General features: G+C 42.4%; 1 protein-coding gene across 4 annotated transcripts in view; it reads right to left on the bottom strand.

Annotated features, from left to right (window-relative positions):
- Positions 1-18,798, bottom strand: part of PARG (poly(ADP-ribose) glycohydrolase) — a 164,055-nt gene extending 145,257 nt beyond the window's left edge. The window contains exons 1-6 of one of the 4 annotated variants that reach the window (XM_078771997.1): positions 18,764-18,798; positions 18,032-18,096; positions 16,081-16,114; positions 12,072-13,041; positions 10,693-10,800; positions 3,213-3,287 (exon numbers count right to left, since the gene is read on the bottom strand). In XM_078771997.1, the coding sequence (XP_078628123.1) occupies positions 3,213-3,287; positions 10,693-10,800; positions 12,072-13,041; positions 16,081-16,114; positions 18,032-18,068 (1,224 nt within the window). In that variant the 5' untranslated portion in view covers positions 18,069-18,096; positions 18,764-18,798. Of the gene's footprint in view, positions 1-3,212; positions 3,288-10,692; positions 10,801-12,071; positions 13,042-16,080; positions 16,115-18,031; positions 18,278-18,545 lie in introns of those variants that run through there. The other 3 variants (XM_078772000.1, XM_078771998.1, XM_078771999.1) reach the window with 3 other exon arrangements.
- Between the last annotated feature and the right edge of the window lie 313 nt (positions 18,799-19,111).

The raw sequence follows: 19,111 nt of genomic DNA, 5'->3' as shown, positions 1-19,111 counted from the left end.
GTGAACGAGGTCTTGGATCAATTTCATTACAATCACCATTACGAGATAGGGCCAAAAATGATATACCAGTATAGCATGACATGACAAAACTTGGTGGACGAGTTGGTTAGATGACAAGAACAAGCCCCGATTTTGGTTCAGGTCTGAATCCAGATCTGGCCTATCAGTGGGATACAAAACGTAAACGAATCAGCCTGGTGGAGGTAAGCTATCTACCGAATGCCGTTAATGCATGTAATGTCACTTTCATAGATGAATGAATGAATGAATGATCGTTTTAAGGCCATTTTCCCCGCTAGAGCGGGGGGTTAGCCTTGCGGGCCCCATGACAATCATGGTTCCCTGTTACCATCCCACTCCTGACACCAATTGTTACGGATCTCAGAGACGGCACTCCCCTTAGCAAGGGGGGGTTAATCCCCTTGGCCTGTTAAGCTGGCCGTCTCTGGTCCTGGTACTTGTAACGCTCTTTTGCGGGGTGGAATTGATCAGGGTTATTGGTCAAGGTTTTCTCCCGAATACCTTTACCAATCCCTCCGCAAAACAGGGAGACAAGTACCGCTCGAACCACGGACAAGATGATGCCGGTGTGTACCCCGGTTTAGAATAGGCACACCGTATCCCTGCGCATCGTAAGAGCGTGACCAAGGGTTGGCGTCAGGAAGGGCATCCGGCCATAAAAACATTGCCTCAAAACAGGGAACCACTTTCATAGATGAAAGAGAGAATTAAATTAACATATTAAGAACATGGCAGTGTACAATTGGTGGTGTCGATTCATTTTTATGTTTCGCTGTCCTGAAGTAGTAGCTTTGGATACACGTTTTCCCATGGCTTCTGAACTTTACTCAGTCGCATTCCTTAAGTCCGTCTCTTGTGAGAGGCTAGTGATGATTGATAGAGATCTATTTTGTGTCATGTTTTTGGTTCACGAGTTATCAAGTGACCACTATATTCGTCATGTGTGTGTGTCTGTCTGTGTGCGTGTCTGTGTGCGTGTCTGTGTGCGTGTCTATCTGTCCGCAGCATAACTACCCGATGATATCATCCGATCTTGATGAAACTTGGGTGGGAGGTTGATATCATGATCTAGTTGTGTCCTGCCTAGCGTGGGCGTATTGCGCCCATTGTGGGCGGAGCCACGCCCGAAAAAGATGTGTTTTTAGGGAGTAATCGAGTTCAAGCTACATCCTCTCCGAGGGGTTTGGTGGAATCTGACAGGGGTTTCGATATTTGGTTAGGCCAATGTCATGTGTCTAGCCCCACGAAGCTCGATTTTTTATTTTTCATATATATATATATTTTTGCATTTCATTTTTCACCGAATTTTCGGTATTGTGTAGCTAACTAACCTCATAACTGATTATACATTATTTTCGATCTCATTTCAAGGTCAGTAACCTTCGTTTTGACATTTCCAGGCCTGGCCTGTCCGGGCCTGTTTCGGTTATAGTCCGTCCTTTGTCAAAGAATACCGCTCGCTCGTGAACCATCGTCGTCTCCTGACTTGTATAAATCCATATTTATATTGGTAAATGACAATGATGTGCCACAGTGAAGGATTATTTTTGCAAACTGTTGCACTGGCAATAGAAGGTACACCGCACACACTTAGTGCCGCAATTGATAGAAATGATGTTAACCACATAATTAAAGGAATTTCAATAACCATACTGATATTGACTCGCGCTATCACCAACCTATGCCATGCCAAATACGCCAATTACAATCAACCATCGTTTATGCAAATCTTGAATTCCCATGTTTTAAACGCAGGCAATGTTAAGGTGTATAGAGCAGCTTAATACATCCTTCCATCGCATGGCATTCCAATTATTATTACAATTATTACAAAATAAACAACGAAAAACAATGATAACATTGCAATAACATAATAGGGGAGAAGGAGAACAGAACATCAACAACAATGATAATAGTAGTATAATTTAGCAATAATAACAACAAATGCATAATTCCAGCCCTGGCCCAAGCACATCTGGGCTTGATGAAAGGCAAGGTGATGCTCAAGCACTACAGCAGGCATGAATGCTACAAGAACGTGAAAAAAACAACGAAAATTTTGTCCAATGGGCCAACGAGTAAATATAAATATAAAAAAATACGGTCCATGAAGCCATGTGACGACATGTCTATTAATAGCATACTGTTTGAACGCAAGTTGCAACCTGACTGCACGTACATCTTTATTACATACTATTGGAATGTACTCTTTAAACCTTTCAACCCTTTAGACTCTGAGACCCCTTAGACCTTTTAAGACCTTTAAGACCCCCAATAACCATAAAACCCCCCCAATACCATTAATACCCCAAATACCAGTAAGACCCCTAAAACCCGCTAAGTCATTGAAGACCCTTAAGAACCACAAGACCCGCAAGAACTGTAAGACCTGGAAAAATCTCGAAGACCACAAAGACCCATTGGACCTTTGAGAACACAAAGACCCATAAGACCCTCAAGATCGCTAAGATCCCTTAAGACCCCCCAAAGATCCCCAAGACCCTTTAATACCCCTAAGACTCATTAAGACCTGCAGGACACCAATATACTCAAGATCCCAATATCCCTTTTACCTTTAAGAAGCTTTCAACACTTTAGACACTTGTATCCCTCCACCCTTTCAACCTTTTATTCCCTTTAGACCCCTAGAATATCTACTCCTTTACATCCCTTAAATCCCTTTAGACCCCATAGACCTTAACACCATTTAAGAACCCTTACACCCTTCAGGCAAATTTGACAGCTTGGACCCTTGACTATTTAGTGCTTTAGACAACTTGGAGCTGTTTCGACCCTTTCTACATTCTTGAGAGATTAGACCCTTTCAACCCCTTAGACACAAACTACTATTGGAACGTACCCTTTAGACCTTTAAACCATTTAGAACCTTTTAAGTGCACTCCACACAAACATCTATAGTCTTCTTGCAAAACACAGTATATACCTTTTTCAGCAAGTAATGCACAAACTCGACCCACCATGGGGGTGGGTACTCTGTTAGTGAGTACATATAACATATGCTGCAGTGAGTGTCATACAAGTATCATGGGTCAAATGGCCATACCGCACATTTACATTTTACAAATACGGATACTGTATTGTCCAATACTATATTTGTTTTACGAGATTTGAAAGCAACAGAGCAAAATAAATCAATCAATAATATTTTGGAGTAAAGCTCCAAATCTTACCTCAAGATCATATGATGATATGATAGGCTGATGCAGAGCAGACGAGATGGTTGGCCAAAGAGGCTGAAGGTTTGACTAAAGAAATAAAAGAGAAACAAAAAGAGATTAGAAAGAACATTATACATACGTATATCTCAAATAAATCAGTTTTAACAACTAATGATACGTTATGAAATATTTATTGTTCTCTCATAAAATAATTAAACCTCCAGCTGAACTACAATACATTTCTCCCAAGATATAGCAAGGACAACAATAGCATGAAAACCAATACATTCCAAGACGATACCACTGAGACGCAAAGGAGGTGGCGGCTTCATGGAGTTACATCAGATGCACCGAACAACATTAAGATCAGCCATGTGTGAAAAAAGCTCAACAGATCATTGAACACAATTTGTACATGGGCAGGAAGAAAGCAACAACATGCATTTTAAGGCCATTTTCCCTGCTAGAGCGGGGGTTAGTCTTGCGGTCCCCATGACAATCTTCTCCATTTTGCCCTATTTTCTGCATCTCTCCTTGTTAACCCCCTTGCCCGCATTTCTTCTTCCACCATCTTTAGCCAAGTCTTTCTCGGTCTTCCCCGTCCTCTACTTCCTTCTACATTAACTTCCATCACTCTTCTCAACCAGTCACTTTCATCCTTCCTCAACACATGACCAAACCATCTCAACCTGTTCCTCTTCACAGCATCAATCACAGGCAATATTCCCATCATCTTTCGCAATTCATCATTTGTCTTCCTCTCTCTCAACGATACTCCGCACATCCATCGAACCATTCGCATTTCCACCCTTTCCAGCCTTCGTTGCTGCTCTACGTTCATTACCCATGTCTCGCTCCCATAAATCATAACACTTCTCACACATGCAGCATACACCTTTCCCTTCAGCTTCAGCGACACTCTCCTCCTCATCAGCACGCCACTCAGTTCCCGAAACTTCTTCCATGCACATCTCACTCGAGCAACCGTTGCCGAGTCTGATCCACCTTCTCCATTCAGCATGTCTCCGAGGTAGCAAAATGTTTTCACACCTTCCAGCTTCACGCCGTCTCCAAGATCCAACTCAACATTTCCTCCATCTGCAGCTCCCTCTGTGCACACCTTACATTTGAATGTAGCTGCCACACTGGTAAATGACCCTCTCAGACCACTACATTTTTGATGAACCCACTCAGCGCACATTGTACATTGAATGGAATTCACTCCGACACCCTTCCTGCACACAGCACATGGCCACTTCCCAGTTCTTTCCACCTCACCACATGCTTTACCACTTGCCATCACCTTCGTCTTTCCGATATTCACCTTCAGACCTTTTGTCTCCATACATTCCTTCCACTTGTTCATCTTTTCCTTCAGTCCATCCATACTTTCCGCAATCAACACCAGATCATCTGCATACAACAACTCCCACGGTAAACCCTCCTTTACGTTCTGAGCCAGTACCTCCATCACAGCTACAAATAGTAGTGGACTTAGTTCCGACCGCTGATGCACTCCCACCTTCACCTCAAACTCACCACTGTTCCCGTCCTTCGTCCTTACAGCTGTGCGCGCTCTTTTGTACATTGCCATCACTACTCTGATCAACCATTCCTCCACTCCTAACTTCCTCAATGCCCATGACGAAGCCCATTTCTGTTGTGCGCGCTCAATGTGCGAAGCCTCAATGCCCATTTCTTCCTGGCAGGAAGAAAGGAAGCCAGAAAATATTTCCCTAACTTTGGAAAGAGGAAAAAGCAAGTTGGAAAAGACATCTTTAACTTTAGAAAGAGGAAAATTAACTGCAAAGATATCCCTAACTTTCTGGAAAGGGGATAAGCAACTGTGAAAAGATATCCCTAACTTCATGGAAAGGGGGATAAGCAAGTTGAAAAGATATCCCTAACTTTATGGAAAGGGGGATAAGCAAGCTTGAAAAGATATCCCTAACTTTATGAAAAGGGGGATAAGCAAGCTTGAAAAGATATCCCTAACTTTATGAAAAGGGGATAGATAAGCAAGCTTGAAAAGATATCCCTAACTTTATGGAAAGGGGATAGAAAAGCAAGCTTGAAAAGATATCCCTAACTTAATGAAAAGGGGATAGAAAAGCAAGCTTGAAAAGATATCCCTAACTTTATGAAAAGGGATGAGCTAGCTTGAAAAGATATCCCTAATTTTATGGAAAGGGGATCGATAAGCAAGCTTGAAAAGATATCCCAAACTTTATGAAAAGGGGATAGATAAGCAAGCTTGAAAAGATATCCCTAACTTTATGAAAAGGGGATAGATAAGCAAGCTTGAAAAGATATCCCTAACTTTATGAAAAGGGGATAGATAAGCAAGCTTGAAAAGATATCCCTAACTTTATGGAAAGGGGATAGATAAGCAAGCTTGAAAAGATATCCCTAACTTTATGAAAAGGGGATAGATAAGCAAGCTTGAAAAGATATCCCTAACTTTATGAAAAGGGGATAGATAAGCAAGCTTGAAAAGATATCCCTAATTTTATGGAAAGGGGAAAGATAAGCAAGCTTGAAAAGATATCCCCAACTTTATGAAAAGGGGATAGATAAAACCACCTTTAGAGGCCATTTTTCCCCGCAAGCGGGGGTTGGCCTTTTTCTGGCACCGTGGTTGTTGTTGTTTTTTGGTCCCCTTTTTGAAGCAATGTTTTACGGCCGGATGCCCTTCCTGCCGCCAACCCTGTTTGTCGCCTTTTACAACAAGCAGGGAATTACCAGTGAACTGGTACTCAATTAGCCGACCTCGGAAGGATGACAGGCTGAGTCAACCACCCTGGCGTTAATTCAGTGATCGACCGGGATTCAAACCCAGGATCCTAGGATCCTAAGCTGGCACCCTAGCCGCTAAGCCAACGCCAGGCTTGGCAATATATACCTAACTTTATGGAAAGGGGATGAGCAAGCTTGAAAAGATATCCCTAACTTTATGGAAAGGGGATGAGCAAGCTTGAAAAGATATCCCTAACTTTATGGAAAGGGGATGAGCAAGCTTGAAAAGATATCCCTAACTTTATGGAAAGGGGATGAGCTAGCTTGAAAAGATATCGCTAACTTTATGGAAAGGGGATGAGCATCCTTGAAAAGATATCCTAACTTTATAGAAACTGGCAAAGCACATATGAAACTAGAACGACACTCAGTCGAGAGCATACCTCCGCCAGGTGAACAGTTTACGTTTTGTATCCCAGAGTAGACCAGGAAATCACAATACAGAATCACATTTAATCTAAATCATCCGTCCACAACTTTTTGAGATATCCTGCTTTGTATCGTTTTTGGCCCCATCTCCCAATGGTGAAGAATCACTATAAAATCCTACTAGCCGGATCCGGATCCGGATCTTCACCAAAATTGAATCGATTCTTCCTTAACCCTAACCCTAATCGATGCATCATCACATATGTATACTTGTACCAAGTTTAGTCAAAATCCCTTCACCTGTTCACAAGTTATCACATTTTTACCTGACATGACCTCTGACCTTTGACCTCTTGACCCCAAAATCGAATCAGTTCATCTTTACCTCATTATACATACCTGCAACAAGTTTCACTAAGATCCCTTCAGCCGTTCTAAAGTTATCACGGAAACAAAAATCTATCACCTACGGACGGCCACACAGCCGGACACAACCTGAAACTAGAACGGCACTCAGTAGCGAGCATACCCCCGCCTTGTGAACAGTTTACGTTTTGTATCCCAGAGTAGATCAGAAAATCACAATACAGAATCACATTTAATCAAAATCATCTGTCCACAACTTTTTGAGATATCCTGCTATGTATCGTTTTTGACCCTATCTCCCAATGGTGAAGAATCACTTTAAAAATTCTAGTAGCCGGAGCCGAATCCAGGTCTTCACCAAAATCTAATCATTTCGTCCTTGTCACATACGCTACATCTCTGCCAAATTTCGTCTAGCTCACTGGTAATTGGGGCACTGCATCAGCGGCACAATCGCGCTGCCAGAAAAATGATGCAACCAGCAGCCACAGGCTGCACACGAAACAAGAATAAGTGTTAAAGTCGTTCATGCACAAGTACAACAAACTGTTATTACTGCAGCTAAAAAAAAAACAATGGCTAGCCTCATGAAAGATGAGTTTGATAGAATCCTATTGTTACAGGTTCGGGGGTCGCAAGGGGAGTACTCAGACCTGCTTCCCAGCCAGTGATCTTGATGCTAACGAGCCGCAGATAACGTTGTGGCACGACGAATTGCGGGGCAACCATGGACATAGTCTGAGATGCTTAATTTAGGCAGGGTCCAGTATTTAGCTCCGCTTTACCTTTCTAGCAAATCCATCCACAAGGTGGGAAACCGTGCTCTCAACAACTCACTGCTGTCAACCAAGAATGGTCGAGCGATACTGCAAGTGGGACGTGGGCTAATCACTAACCACAAAAGAATGGTAGGCCAGAACTCCGTGTTTCTAAAACACACTATAGTCGAACCAATGGAGAAAAGACAATAGGGCAGTTTGGAAAGTATAGAAAGATAAAAATGACATGGATTTACAGGCGAAACAGTTCACAAGAGGGACCTTCTCCATTAAGCACATCAAGCCACTTAGTCAGTCATCATAGCACATGTCGACACAGGTAGGTGCCTCATCCACTCCGGGAAACGAGATAAGGAAAGGTGATAGACAGAGAGAGAAGAATATGGGGCTTGTTGGTGATGCCTCAATATCCCGACGTAAGCCTATTGGCTTACGTTGGTCCCAACGTGAGACAGGGTGCGGGGGAGAGAAGAGGTGGGTAATGTGGTACACCCTGTGGGGAGATGCGGGTGAATATTAGTGGTGCGACAGAGAAAATCGTGAATGCGAGTCAGTAACCCAGCCCTGATGTGGTCGATGGTGTAATCGTTGAATAATCTTTGTGCATTCGAAGTGAACGTATTAGAGGTAGGGAGAGAAAGACAAAGAGTGCGAGTCAGTGGGTCGGCTGGCGTGTCCAGAGAAACTCTGTGGCTCGTCCACTCTCTGCACCGTGGCACTAGCCCATTCGTTAACTCAGACCAGAGACTCCGCCTTGACTTTCCAAGGACACACACCAGCCGCGAGTCCAGGATTTCTCGTGCTTATACAGCCTGCCCTTTTGAGTGCATATTGAGCTTTGTTAGTGCTGTCTCTCCATTGGTGTGCTCCTGTTACCATACTGTGCTCATTGGCCTAGCTTGTGTTCGACAATAAAGCTTATGCCCAAACTCGCCCATCTGTGATGCTTTGTTCTGTTGTTGCTTGCCCATTGACATTCGCACTCCTGGCCCGCTGATCATGATGTGCTTTATGATGTGCTGGCTTTCATTTGTAGTAGTGAGTTGCAATGTGGCTTCTGTGAGGTGCAAAGTGTATTGCAAATGCATGTGTGGAGAGAGAGAGAGGGAGGAGGGGAGAGATAGAGAGGGAGAGGGAGGAAGAGAGATTGGTAGAGAGGGGGAGAGAGAGAGATAAGGAGGGAGATAAGAAGAGAGATAAGAAGCGAGATAAGAAGATAGATAAGAAGCGAGATAAGAAGATAGATAAGAAGCGAGATAAGAAGAGAGATAAGAAGAGAGATAAGAAGATAGATAAGAAGCGAGATAAGAAGATAGATAAGAAGAGAGATAAGAAGCGAGATAAGAAGAGAGATAAGAAGATAGATAAGAAGATAGATAAGAGAGGGAATTTAGAAAGAGAAGTATTACAAAGGAAGTTTGAATCTGCTACACCAACACAATGCATTTCACTGCCCACTGATACGAGGGGAATTGTAATTTGGTTAAACAAAATTCCTAACAGATATAACTACACTGGGGAACCCTTATGCGTTGAATGTGTCCCCACAGGGTCTTCCAAAACCACAACAATAATCTAACTATTTACTGTTCCTCCTTCGAGTGGTGAATACATCCAAAAACTAGAATAGCATACCTCCGCCAGGCTGAACAGTTTATGTGTTGTCTCCCACTGATAGGCCGGATCTGGATTCGGACCTGAACCAAAATCTAATCGGCTTGTTCTTGCCACCTAACCAACTCGTCCACCAAGTGTAGTCATAACTCGTCCACAACCTTTTGAAATATCACTTTATATGTCGCTTTTTGCCCGATCTCTCAATGGCAAAGAATCACTTTAAAAAAAAAATTCTCATATCCGAATCCCTATTCAGATATTCACCAAAATCGAACCAATTCTTCCTTGTAACACACCCAACCTCTCCACACAATTTCGTCCAAATCCGTCCACAACCTTTTGAAATATCTTGCTCACAGACAAACAGACAGATAGACAGGGGTGAAAACATAACCTCCATCCACCTTCGGTAGTGGAAGTAACAATCATCAAGGTATATTAATCGGTGAAACCAAGCTGTTCACGTGTGATTCAAGCTCAATTAATTAATATCCCACAGCATTGAAGAAAAAGACCCCCGCTTGAATTGAAGAAAAAGCCCAACCCCCGCTTTGCGGGGAAAAATGGCCTCTAAAGGTGGCATTGAAGAAACGATGCCTCCTTTTCTTCAGTGATGACATCACTGTTTCCTTAGCTTATCTACTTTCATGTAATACAGGATTAATTAGCACCGCCACCAAAGGTAGGCGGAGGTTATGTTTTCACCACTGTCTGTTTGTGAACAGGATATCTCAAAGTTGTTGACGGATTCGGAAGAAACTTGGTGGACAGGTTGGGTGCGTGACAAAGAAGAAACGATTCCACTTTGGTGAAGATCCGAATCCAGATGAGCATCAGATTATTTTTTAAAGTGATTCTTCACCATTGAGTGACGAGGCTAAAAGATATACAGCATGATATCTCAAACGGTTGTGAACTGATTCAGACGAAACTTGGTGGGCAGGTTGTGTATGTGACAAGGATGAATCAATTTAATTTTGGTGAAGATCCAAATACGCATCGGAATGCAAGAATTTTTTTTTAAATTTTCAACTTGTGCTTCACCATTGAGAGATGGGGCAAAAAACAATATATAGCATATTTCAAAAAGTTGTGGACAAACTATGACAAAACTTGGTGGATGAGTTGGTTAGGCAACATGAACAAGGGATTCGATTTTGTTGCAGGTCTGGATCCAGGTCCGGCCTATCAGTGGGATACAAAACGTAAACTGTTCAATCTGGCAGAGGTATGCGCTCTACAGAGTGCCATTCTAGTTACAATTTGTTTTAGTTTTACAATTAGCTTTTAATAATGTACAGTCAGACACTGACTTTCTTTGCGGGCGCATTTGTGGTTTTTCACGGGATTTTTTATTTTGCCTTATGAGCTAGGACCCACTGGGAACCTATCCCAATCCCCCCTTTTTCCATTTAAACAATGCCCCCACATTCGCAGATTCAACATTCACAGCATTTTCCAGGAACGTATCCCCCACAAATGTCAGGGTCCGACTGTACAGTACTCAAATGTTTAACTCCAATCCATTCATTACAGGAGAAACATTAAGGGAGAAGGCTACTTACCATCCGAGCACGAGAAGAGCATGGCAACATGACGTGCCTCTCGTCCCACCAATCACGAAACTTGGCTGGGTATGGCAGAGGAGGGCCTGAGCCCTCAAGTCCGTGAATCTAAAGGTTGGACAGGATGGGCAATGAAAACTCCCCAGCAAACCCCTCTACCCCACTCCAACCATTGACATTTTGCAGACTTACCCACAACTAGTAAACAAAAACATAACCTAAGTTAAAGTATGACAAAATAGCAACATGCATAGACACCATTAGGTGAAATGTAATCAAAAGCACGTATTTATTGGACCATTATGGGGAGGCTTCAAACTTGCTCTCCATTTAGAAAAGGCAGAATAATGCAGTTATTCAAAACTTTTGAAGGACTTTGTCTTTATAGTGTGGGTAACCAATACCCCCCCCCCAAATAATGTGTTTTCTCCAGAAAGATTGCGCTCAGTTTCAAGATGGTGGAAGTGACATAGCAGAGGGTGGAACATCAAATGATTACAAAATTTCGGGTCAAATAAAACATGTACGCACGACACACACACACACACACACACACACACACACACACACACACACACACACACACACACACACACACACACACACACACACACACACACACACACACACACACACGACACAGGCCCGCATGACACAAACACCCACACGCACGACACATGCTATGCTTGCAGGTTTCCATTTCCTTCCTAGTACTATCCCCCTTAACACTCCCTCATCCAATCCGCTTACTTGGCCGCTACCCTTTCCTCCCTTCCTCTCTCCTCTTCATTCACTTGTCTGTTCCATCCAACTGTGTAGTCCCACTAATTTTCCTTTTACCCTCCATCACCTAGTTCATTAATGAAACCTACATTATGCATTCAATTTTGTTTTGTTTTTCTAGAGCAAAAGGTTATTTCGGCGCAAGTTCTTCAAATTATTCAGAGTTTAGAACTCCCAGATCCACAGCTTTTGGATCGCACACATTACATAATTTTCTTTTCTCATAAATTTTTCCAAACACGCAATAGGTGTACAAGCAATAGGCTAACTGAACTTGCGTTGAGGTCAGTGCCACAAACTTTGGGACTATCGGAGGACTTTGGGACTTTGGGACTAACTCATTAGCACATTAGTCCCAAATTTACATGGTTTATACGATGATTTAGGCTCATGGAAGAGCGTACACACATTTAACAGGCAGGACGAAATCATCGGGAGAAAGCAGACAAATCAACACAGCAAAAGGGATTGGAACAAACATCGTGAACTACGTAATCAGACAGGAACACCAAATAGACAAAATTCTTGAAAAACATCAGATGGCCTTTTCACCTCTTGTGATATTTCAAAGAAAAGATTGAAATGAGATATCTCACCTGTACAGTTACCAAATGATTGCTGGCTGGGCGCAGTGGTGGCAACTCCGGGGGCCTTTTCAACAAATTTGGCATGTCAGCAAGAGGAATGCCAAGCCAGTCATCTCTTCTGTCTTTTTTGTGTTGCTGCTGATCCATGTCAACCCCTGTGTTCAAATTGGGAAATTCGATTTTTGTTACAGGCTCAGACAGTGAATCTGACATAGGAAATTTAATCTCTAAAGAACTAGGGCCACATTCGGCAGTTTCGGAATCGGTTTCGGTAAAGTCCGAATGGCATTCAGCAGAACACGGAGATAGGCATTCATCATTGGTAAGAGCAGGAGATGACTTAGCAGTCCACGAATCAAAGCCCTGGTCCTTCTTCTCCTGTGGCATGGTGTTTGGGGAAGTACAGCATTGACTAGTAGACTCGACAGAACCAGGACAGGATGTTCTGTTGCGTTTGGTAGAGGAAGTAAACGTGGAGCTTGCATTTGATTGTTCAGTCTTCACAACATCTTCACTAGATTCTCCAAAATCTTGCTGTGAATCCTCTTCGGTGACAATCTTCTGCGGCGCCAAATCCAATTTTTCAGAGAAAGACTGAAATGACTGCGTAGAGAAAGAACCAAAGTCTTTATTCAAGTTTGATGCCTCAGACGCGCATTGGCTGGGGTTCGTAAACATTGGAGTAAGGTTCGATTCTGCAGTCGAATCAGAAATAGAGGAAGTGTTGGATGTAATGAACCGCGTGCTTTCCACGTTCAAAGTTGGAACCTGCCGTGCAAATGGCTCAGGTGTTGCGATCTTGTAGCTTTTTTGATTGGTATTTACATCCTTGTCAGACTGATACTCAGTGCTCGGTGGAGGTGAAGTCTGCGACTTTGAGTTCGGCCGTAACCAGAAATCCAGCGTTTTCTGGCTCAATGTCGCGCGTAGGTTTTCAACTTTTTTCTCCTCATCTTGAACAAAATGAAAGTCCATTTGGCTGAGGAATGGGAATGGAAAGAATAAGAAAACAGTCAAACAGCTATCTGGGATGGAAAGAAAAAAGAAAGAAAGAAAAAAAAGAAACAATGATGGAAAACAATGCAAGTGAAGGCGCATGAAAGCGGTGAAGGGGGTAATGTGGAATTAGTGGAACATTTGTTTCTTTACAGGACTGAGGCTCGTGAAATTTGTGAGAAAGCAGAAGGGGTGGGTTTTCCAGAGTGTAGGATGTGGAGAAGGGGTACACACAATTATAGGAGGAGCATGGCAACGTTGGGGGGGAAAGGGGCGAAAGAAGGAGGAAACAAAATTGACGGGGGGCCAACAATGTTGTGAAATCACCTGACAAACTTATCATAAGTCCAATTATCATGAACAACATCGATTTCTAGCTTTGCTTGGACAAAGCTGCAGTTGTATCTGAGCACCTGCTATGAAAATCTATGACAAACTTGCATGTTGAAAGTTCGAGTAAAAGCAAAGTTAAACAGATGAATGTTATCGTCCAATGAGTCACCCAATTCTTCTTATTAAAGGAACAGCCAGTACATTGAGCTAAGAGATTTTCATCACCGAGAACATCATCACATCACATTTGCTCTGTCGGGCTGTTACATTACGAGGCCATTATACTGACACTATGGATGTCGACAGCAATGAAAAAAAACTTTATTAGTTTCTTTCATTTGTCCATGACTTGGTATTGTCCACAGACTGGGTCAACTTGCTTTACTGTTGACAGGCTTGCTTTTCTTACCATGAACGGTTCAAGTAAACACCAAAGATGGACACGGGGTATCAAACTTGGCAAAATAAAATAACGCTAGAGCGAAGACAATGGCGTGCCATTACAAATCCCCACCCTTCCCACCTACAGCAAAGTTGAAAGATGGTAAAAATTTTTACGAGGAATAACTCAATGTCTAATTTTGAGTTAAAATGAAAAAATTCCCTGTTCTGACCCCCTATAACTCTAAGTCCCCATACCCTGGCACATGAACCTGGGGGTGAAATCCAACAAATCGTTACATATTTAATGCGTCCCCCAATGTTGATTGCATATACCCCCTCCCTCTCCCTCGGGTTTTTTTTCTGTCAAAAAGCGTGGGGATAATAAAATCGAAAATGAACTGTGTCAGTCGTTCACCCAAATGAAATAGTCACTTAAAAGATGTAAAGTGACGTATGGTAATGTTATACTCTGGCTCTTTGGCGGTTTCCTGGCGATTAATTGCCGTGATAAAAATCCCTACACCGCTGGAAACGAGCGAATAATTTGAGGGTGGGATGAAAAATGTGGACATGGCTCCGTTGTGCGGTAACATTCTGCCGACCATTGGGTGATAATCGCCGCATGTTTAACTTGGCCTTAAGAGTTTAGGTTGTGATTATTGAAAAGGGATGAGGACTTGCAAAGCCATAAATGGCCTAACACTGAGAATTGTGAAGCACCATTAATAAAACCATACCCCATTGATCCTAGGAGAATAATTTGCATACAAGACCCCTTATCCCATCATATTTAGCTTGTCTAAGTAACATTCAGCAATTTCCTTTACAATGAAGGGCCTAATTTCATTTTAAAAGATTAAAATAAATCGAAAACCTCCCGTTTCTCAACACCAAGAAACCACCTGGCACCTTCTCTCCATCCTTTCCATGCAAAGATAATATCTTCACCCACTTCATCTTGCCCTATCCTCCCAAATTAATTTCAATTTTTTTTTTCTTTCCCCTCCCCTCCTGCAAACTTCTTTACCTTCCCATAATTTCCAGGTGTGCTCATCAAAATAAAACCCAACGTTTGATATGACAATAATTACCAGCAATAACAACATCAATGCAGGCCAAAGGCCCCATTAATGCCACTGTTGTTGTTTTGTATGCAACCTCAGGTTGCTGGCTACATCATTTTCTGGAAGTGTGGCAATGCCACTGATGCAGTGCCCCTTTTACCAGTAAGATGGTACTCATTTTGCCAACCTCGAAGGATGACAGGATGAGTCAACCCAACTGGTGTTATTTCGACAGAACAACAGGGGCTCAAACTCAAGACTTTAACATCTTAAGGCAGCCACCTCAACCGTTAAGCCAACAACAGGCTATGATAATGCCACTGATATATTAGAGCATTAACACTCATCCTCACATCAGTCCGAGTTGGCAGTCTCTGTTGAAGTGTATTAAATATACTGTGCAGTACTGTACTTCAAAACCACTTCCTTAAATAAACTAGAACAGCACTTGGTAGAACGCATACCTCAACCAGGCTGAACAGTTTACGTTTTGTATCCCACCGATAGGTCGGATCTGGATTCGGACCTAAACCAAAATCTAATCGACTTGTTCTTGTCACCTAACCAACTTCGTCCACCAAGTTTAGTCATAACTCGTCCACAACTTTTTAAGATATCCTGCTATGTATCGCTTTTTGCCCGATCTCTCAATGGCGACGAATCACTTAAAAATTAAATAATTCTCGTATCCGAATCCATATTCAGATCTTCACCAAAATTGAAACAATTCTTCTTTGTCAGACACCCAACCGGTCCACCAGGTTTCGTCCAAATCCGTCCACAACTGTTTGAGATATCTGCTATATATAGTTTTTGGCCCTATTTCCCAATGGTGAAGAATTACTTGAAAAATTCTAGTAGCCGGATCCGAATGTGGATCTTCACCAAAATCTAATCATTTCATCCTTGTCACACACACTACCTCTCTGCCAAATCTCGTCTGAATCCGTCCACAACATTTTAAAATATATTGTTCACAAACAAACAGACAGGGGTGAAAACGACCTCCATCCACCTTCGGTGGTGGAGGTAATGAAACAATCTCACAAATAGAGTTTAAATCTTTAATAATTAATTTAAAAAGCTGCGTCCTTATAACATGTTTGAACATCAAACTATTTATACATTGTTTTTTTACTTTGTGATTACTTATTGCATCTTTTTAGAAAGTGTAATGAAACGAGTTCAACTCAAACATCTACATGGAACTGCAGTAAAATCACTGAGAGTTTGAAACATACCTGCTGTTCTCCTCTGTCATTGGATGGAATTTACCTGCAATAAACAAAATAGGGTGAAAAGCTTCTTTTTTTTGTATACATGATTGAGTCTCATGGAAGAGTGAAGTATAAAAGAGCTTTGAGGTATAAAATACATGATGAGAAGTCAAAGCTCATTAACGAGCCGCATAACAGAGGGCATCAGCTGTACAAAGTAACAACAGGTGGATAGATGGACAAATGACGAACATTATTGGAGTGCGTGGATTAAGCTGCGAATGGACTGGGCAGGTTGGTTTTCATCGGTGGGGGTTGATTTTTATTTTTCTCCTCATACAGTGACAAATGTTCATGTCGGAGCTCTTTCATTCACTACAAGCTACACGTGACATTATAAAATAACAATACACGAAGATGAATTACTTGACTTCATAGCCAACATGTGACTCTCAAACAAGATCCTCCCACGTCCTGTCCATGTCAAGGCTGGAGTGGCCTCAAGGCAGTATTCTGGGCCCAGTCCTTTTCTGGAACTTAATTAATGATCTCTCTGATTCTCTGGAAAATGCTCGTTATCTATTTGCTGATGACTCCACCCTTTGCCGTGACATCCCTCATCCTTCAGACAGGCAGTCTACAGCCTCTTCCCTCGCTTCAGATGTTAACAAAATCACAATCTGGTCAAACACTTTGAATATGTCTTTCAATCCTGAAAATCTCACGATCTCATTATCTCTCCCCGGAAGGACCGTTTCAAAGTTGACCTCCAAAGCGAGTCTCGGCACCTTCTGTCATACGGCGTTTCCTTGGCAAATACAAGGTCTATGACACTTTAGGTCTTCATTAATTGTTTTATGGAGTACTGCCCTCCCCTTTGGACTGGGCACCCCGTGTCACACCTTGCAAATCCTGATGCAAATAGACCCCAGTACCTCAAAATGATTGGAATCTCTCGTTTTTTAAAAATGGGATTTTGCCCGCCACAAAGCCCACAAGGCCACTCGAGGTTGGGGCTGCGCAAAGGAAAGAAAAGTATAGATATTAGACAGAAAGGAGGAATCTATTGACATTCCTCTTGAATTGAGGTAGGTTGGGGTCGAGGGGAAAGCAAGATGCAGGTAAACCGTTCTCATGACGAAACTGAGTGTATACACTTGTTATTGACACCTCAGACAAGTCGGTGGCCTCTCTGTATTCGGCCGCCACCTCTATGGTTTAGCCCCCTCTGCCCTTTCCATGCTCCATCCCATTCTCTCAGTCTACCTCTATCCTGCAGCCGGTGCATTTCCCCGCTTCTCACTGTGTCCGAGCCATTTTGTTACATTCTGTCCTCGCTCTTTTTCACTTGTCTCGATTATGTACAATATACAAAAGCAACTAGAACAGATGATGTGGAGAGCATTCCTCCACCCGGCTGAACAGTTTATGTTTTGCATCCACCGATAGGCCAGATATGGATCGGGACCTTATCGAAAATCTAATCGGCTTGTTCTTGTCATGTCACCGACCCAACACATCCACAACTATGTTTTTATATCGTGCCAAGTATCATTTTTGGACCTATATCTCAATGGTGAACATTCACTAAAATTTTTTTTTTAAATTCTCGGATCAGGATTCGAATAATCTCCAAAATTGAATCTAATTCTTCCTCGTCGCACACCCAACATGTCCACCAAGTTTCGTCCAAATCCATCGATCACTTTTTGAGATATACTGTTCCCAGCAAAACAAACAGGGGTGAAAACATAACCTGCATCCACCTTTTGGAAACAATTTTACAGACAAGAGAAAAAGGGAACAAAGGAATGGAGGTGAGTGTGAGGTCCTGTGACTTTAAGAGGGCAGCAAGGAATGGGTTAATGCATGAAAATAGTGTAAACAGTTAGGGATTCCATAGGAGCAAAGGGTAGAAAGGGCAACACGGAAGTGAGAAAGGTCACACAGGAAGCAAATTTGTTGATCAATCTACCTTCAGTTTTTCTTTTCTTCGATGTAGGCTCTGTCATTGTCCGGCGCCACTTTCACTCCATTTGGCTTCCGAGGGAAAACACAAAACAGGATTACCATTCATTCCCAACTTTCGTTCAGATGCACGAGTCAATCAAAACAAGCACGACATAGACGTTTCATGTGTGGCCCACAAGCTACATGATACCACTCGTAGCATGGAAAAACAATTTAAACTTCTCGTTCAGCCTGTGATGTTGCGGTGTATGAGCTTGCTTCAGGGGACGTTGCTTCATCTGCTCGAAAACCTATCGTTACAAGAACCTCTCCGGAATGCATTTGGTCGCCTTTTTAGACCTGAGCCTTTCTTGCTGGACAACTGCACCACATGGTCGGTCGTGGATTTATTTTTGACGAGGCCTAACGTCAAAAAATGTAACCACAAAGTTACCACAACAGTTGTGTCATTTACTCATTTTCCTCTCACAGATTATGTTTCGCAAGTCAAAGGAATCTTTTCCCTCATTGGTTCTTACAATCCTGCTCGGCAGTGAGAACATCCACCCATCACTCGGAGCGCGACGAGCAGTCGAGCACACATCCAAGGATCGTTGTTTAATCAACAACCGATATTATCAAATAAAACAACACCGGTGACCACAACCAAATCGTACGACAGTCTCCACAACTCGAAATCTGAGGAAACTGATGAAAGGAGGAACCAAACAAAATAAAAGAAAGTGCGAACACGTACCGCTCATTCTATGGGGAAAGTGCGGAAGTAGTAATGGTTACCTTTGGGGGCGGAGCTGCGATCATCACCTGCTTATACCTCTGGATTACATCATTATTCCACAAATGCTGCGAAATTGAAGTCATCGGCCTGTTTTAGATGAACTTTTGTTCGCGTGATAGGAGAAATTAGTTGTGAGCATTTTTGGCCAGGAACTTATGATGTATATTATTGTTTGGAAGGCAGGTTGGTCTTTCACAACTTTGGAAGGCAGGAACATGGATTGTAAAATATAATTTAAAAAACGACCAGTTAAACTTTCTGGCGTGCATTACACAATGTTTTAAATAACTAGTTAGGCATTGAGAC

This window comes from Myxine glutinosa, chromosome 2 (genome assembly GCF_964187855.1).
Source record: "Myxine glutinosa chromosome 2, kmMyxGlut1.1, whole genome shotgun sequence".
Classification (NCBI taxonomy): domain Eukaryota; kingdom Metazoa; phylum Chordata; class Myxini; order Myxiniformes; family Myxinidae; genus Myxine; species Myxine glutinosa.
The sequence above is the reverse complement of the archived record's forward strand: the minus strand, read 5'-3'. Positions and strand labels throughout refer to the sequence as shown.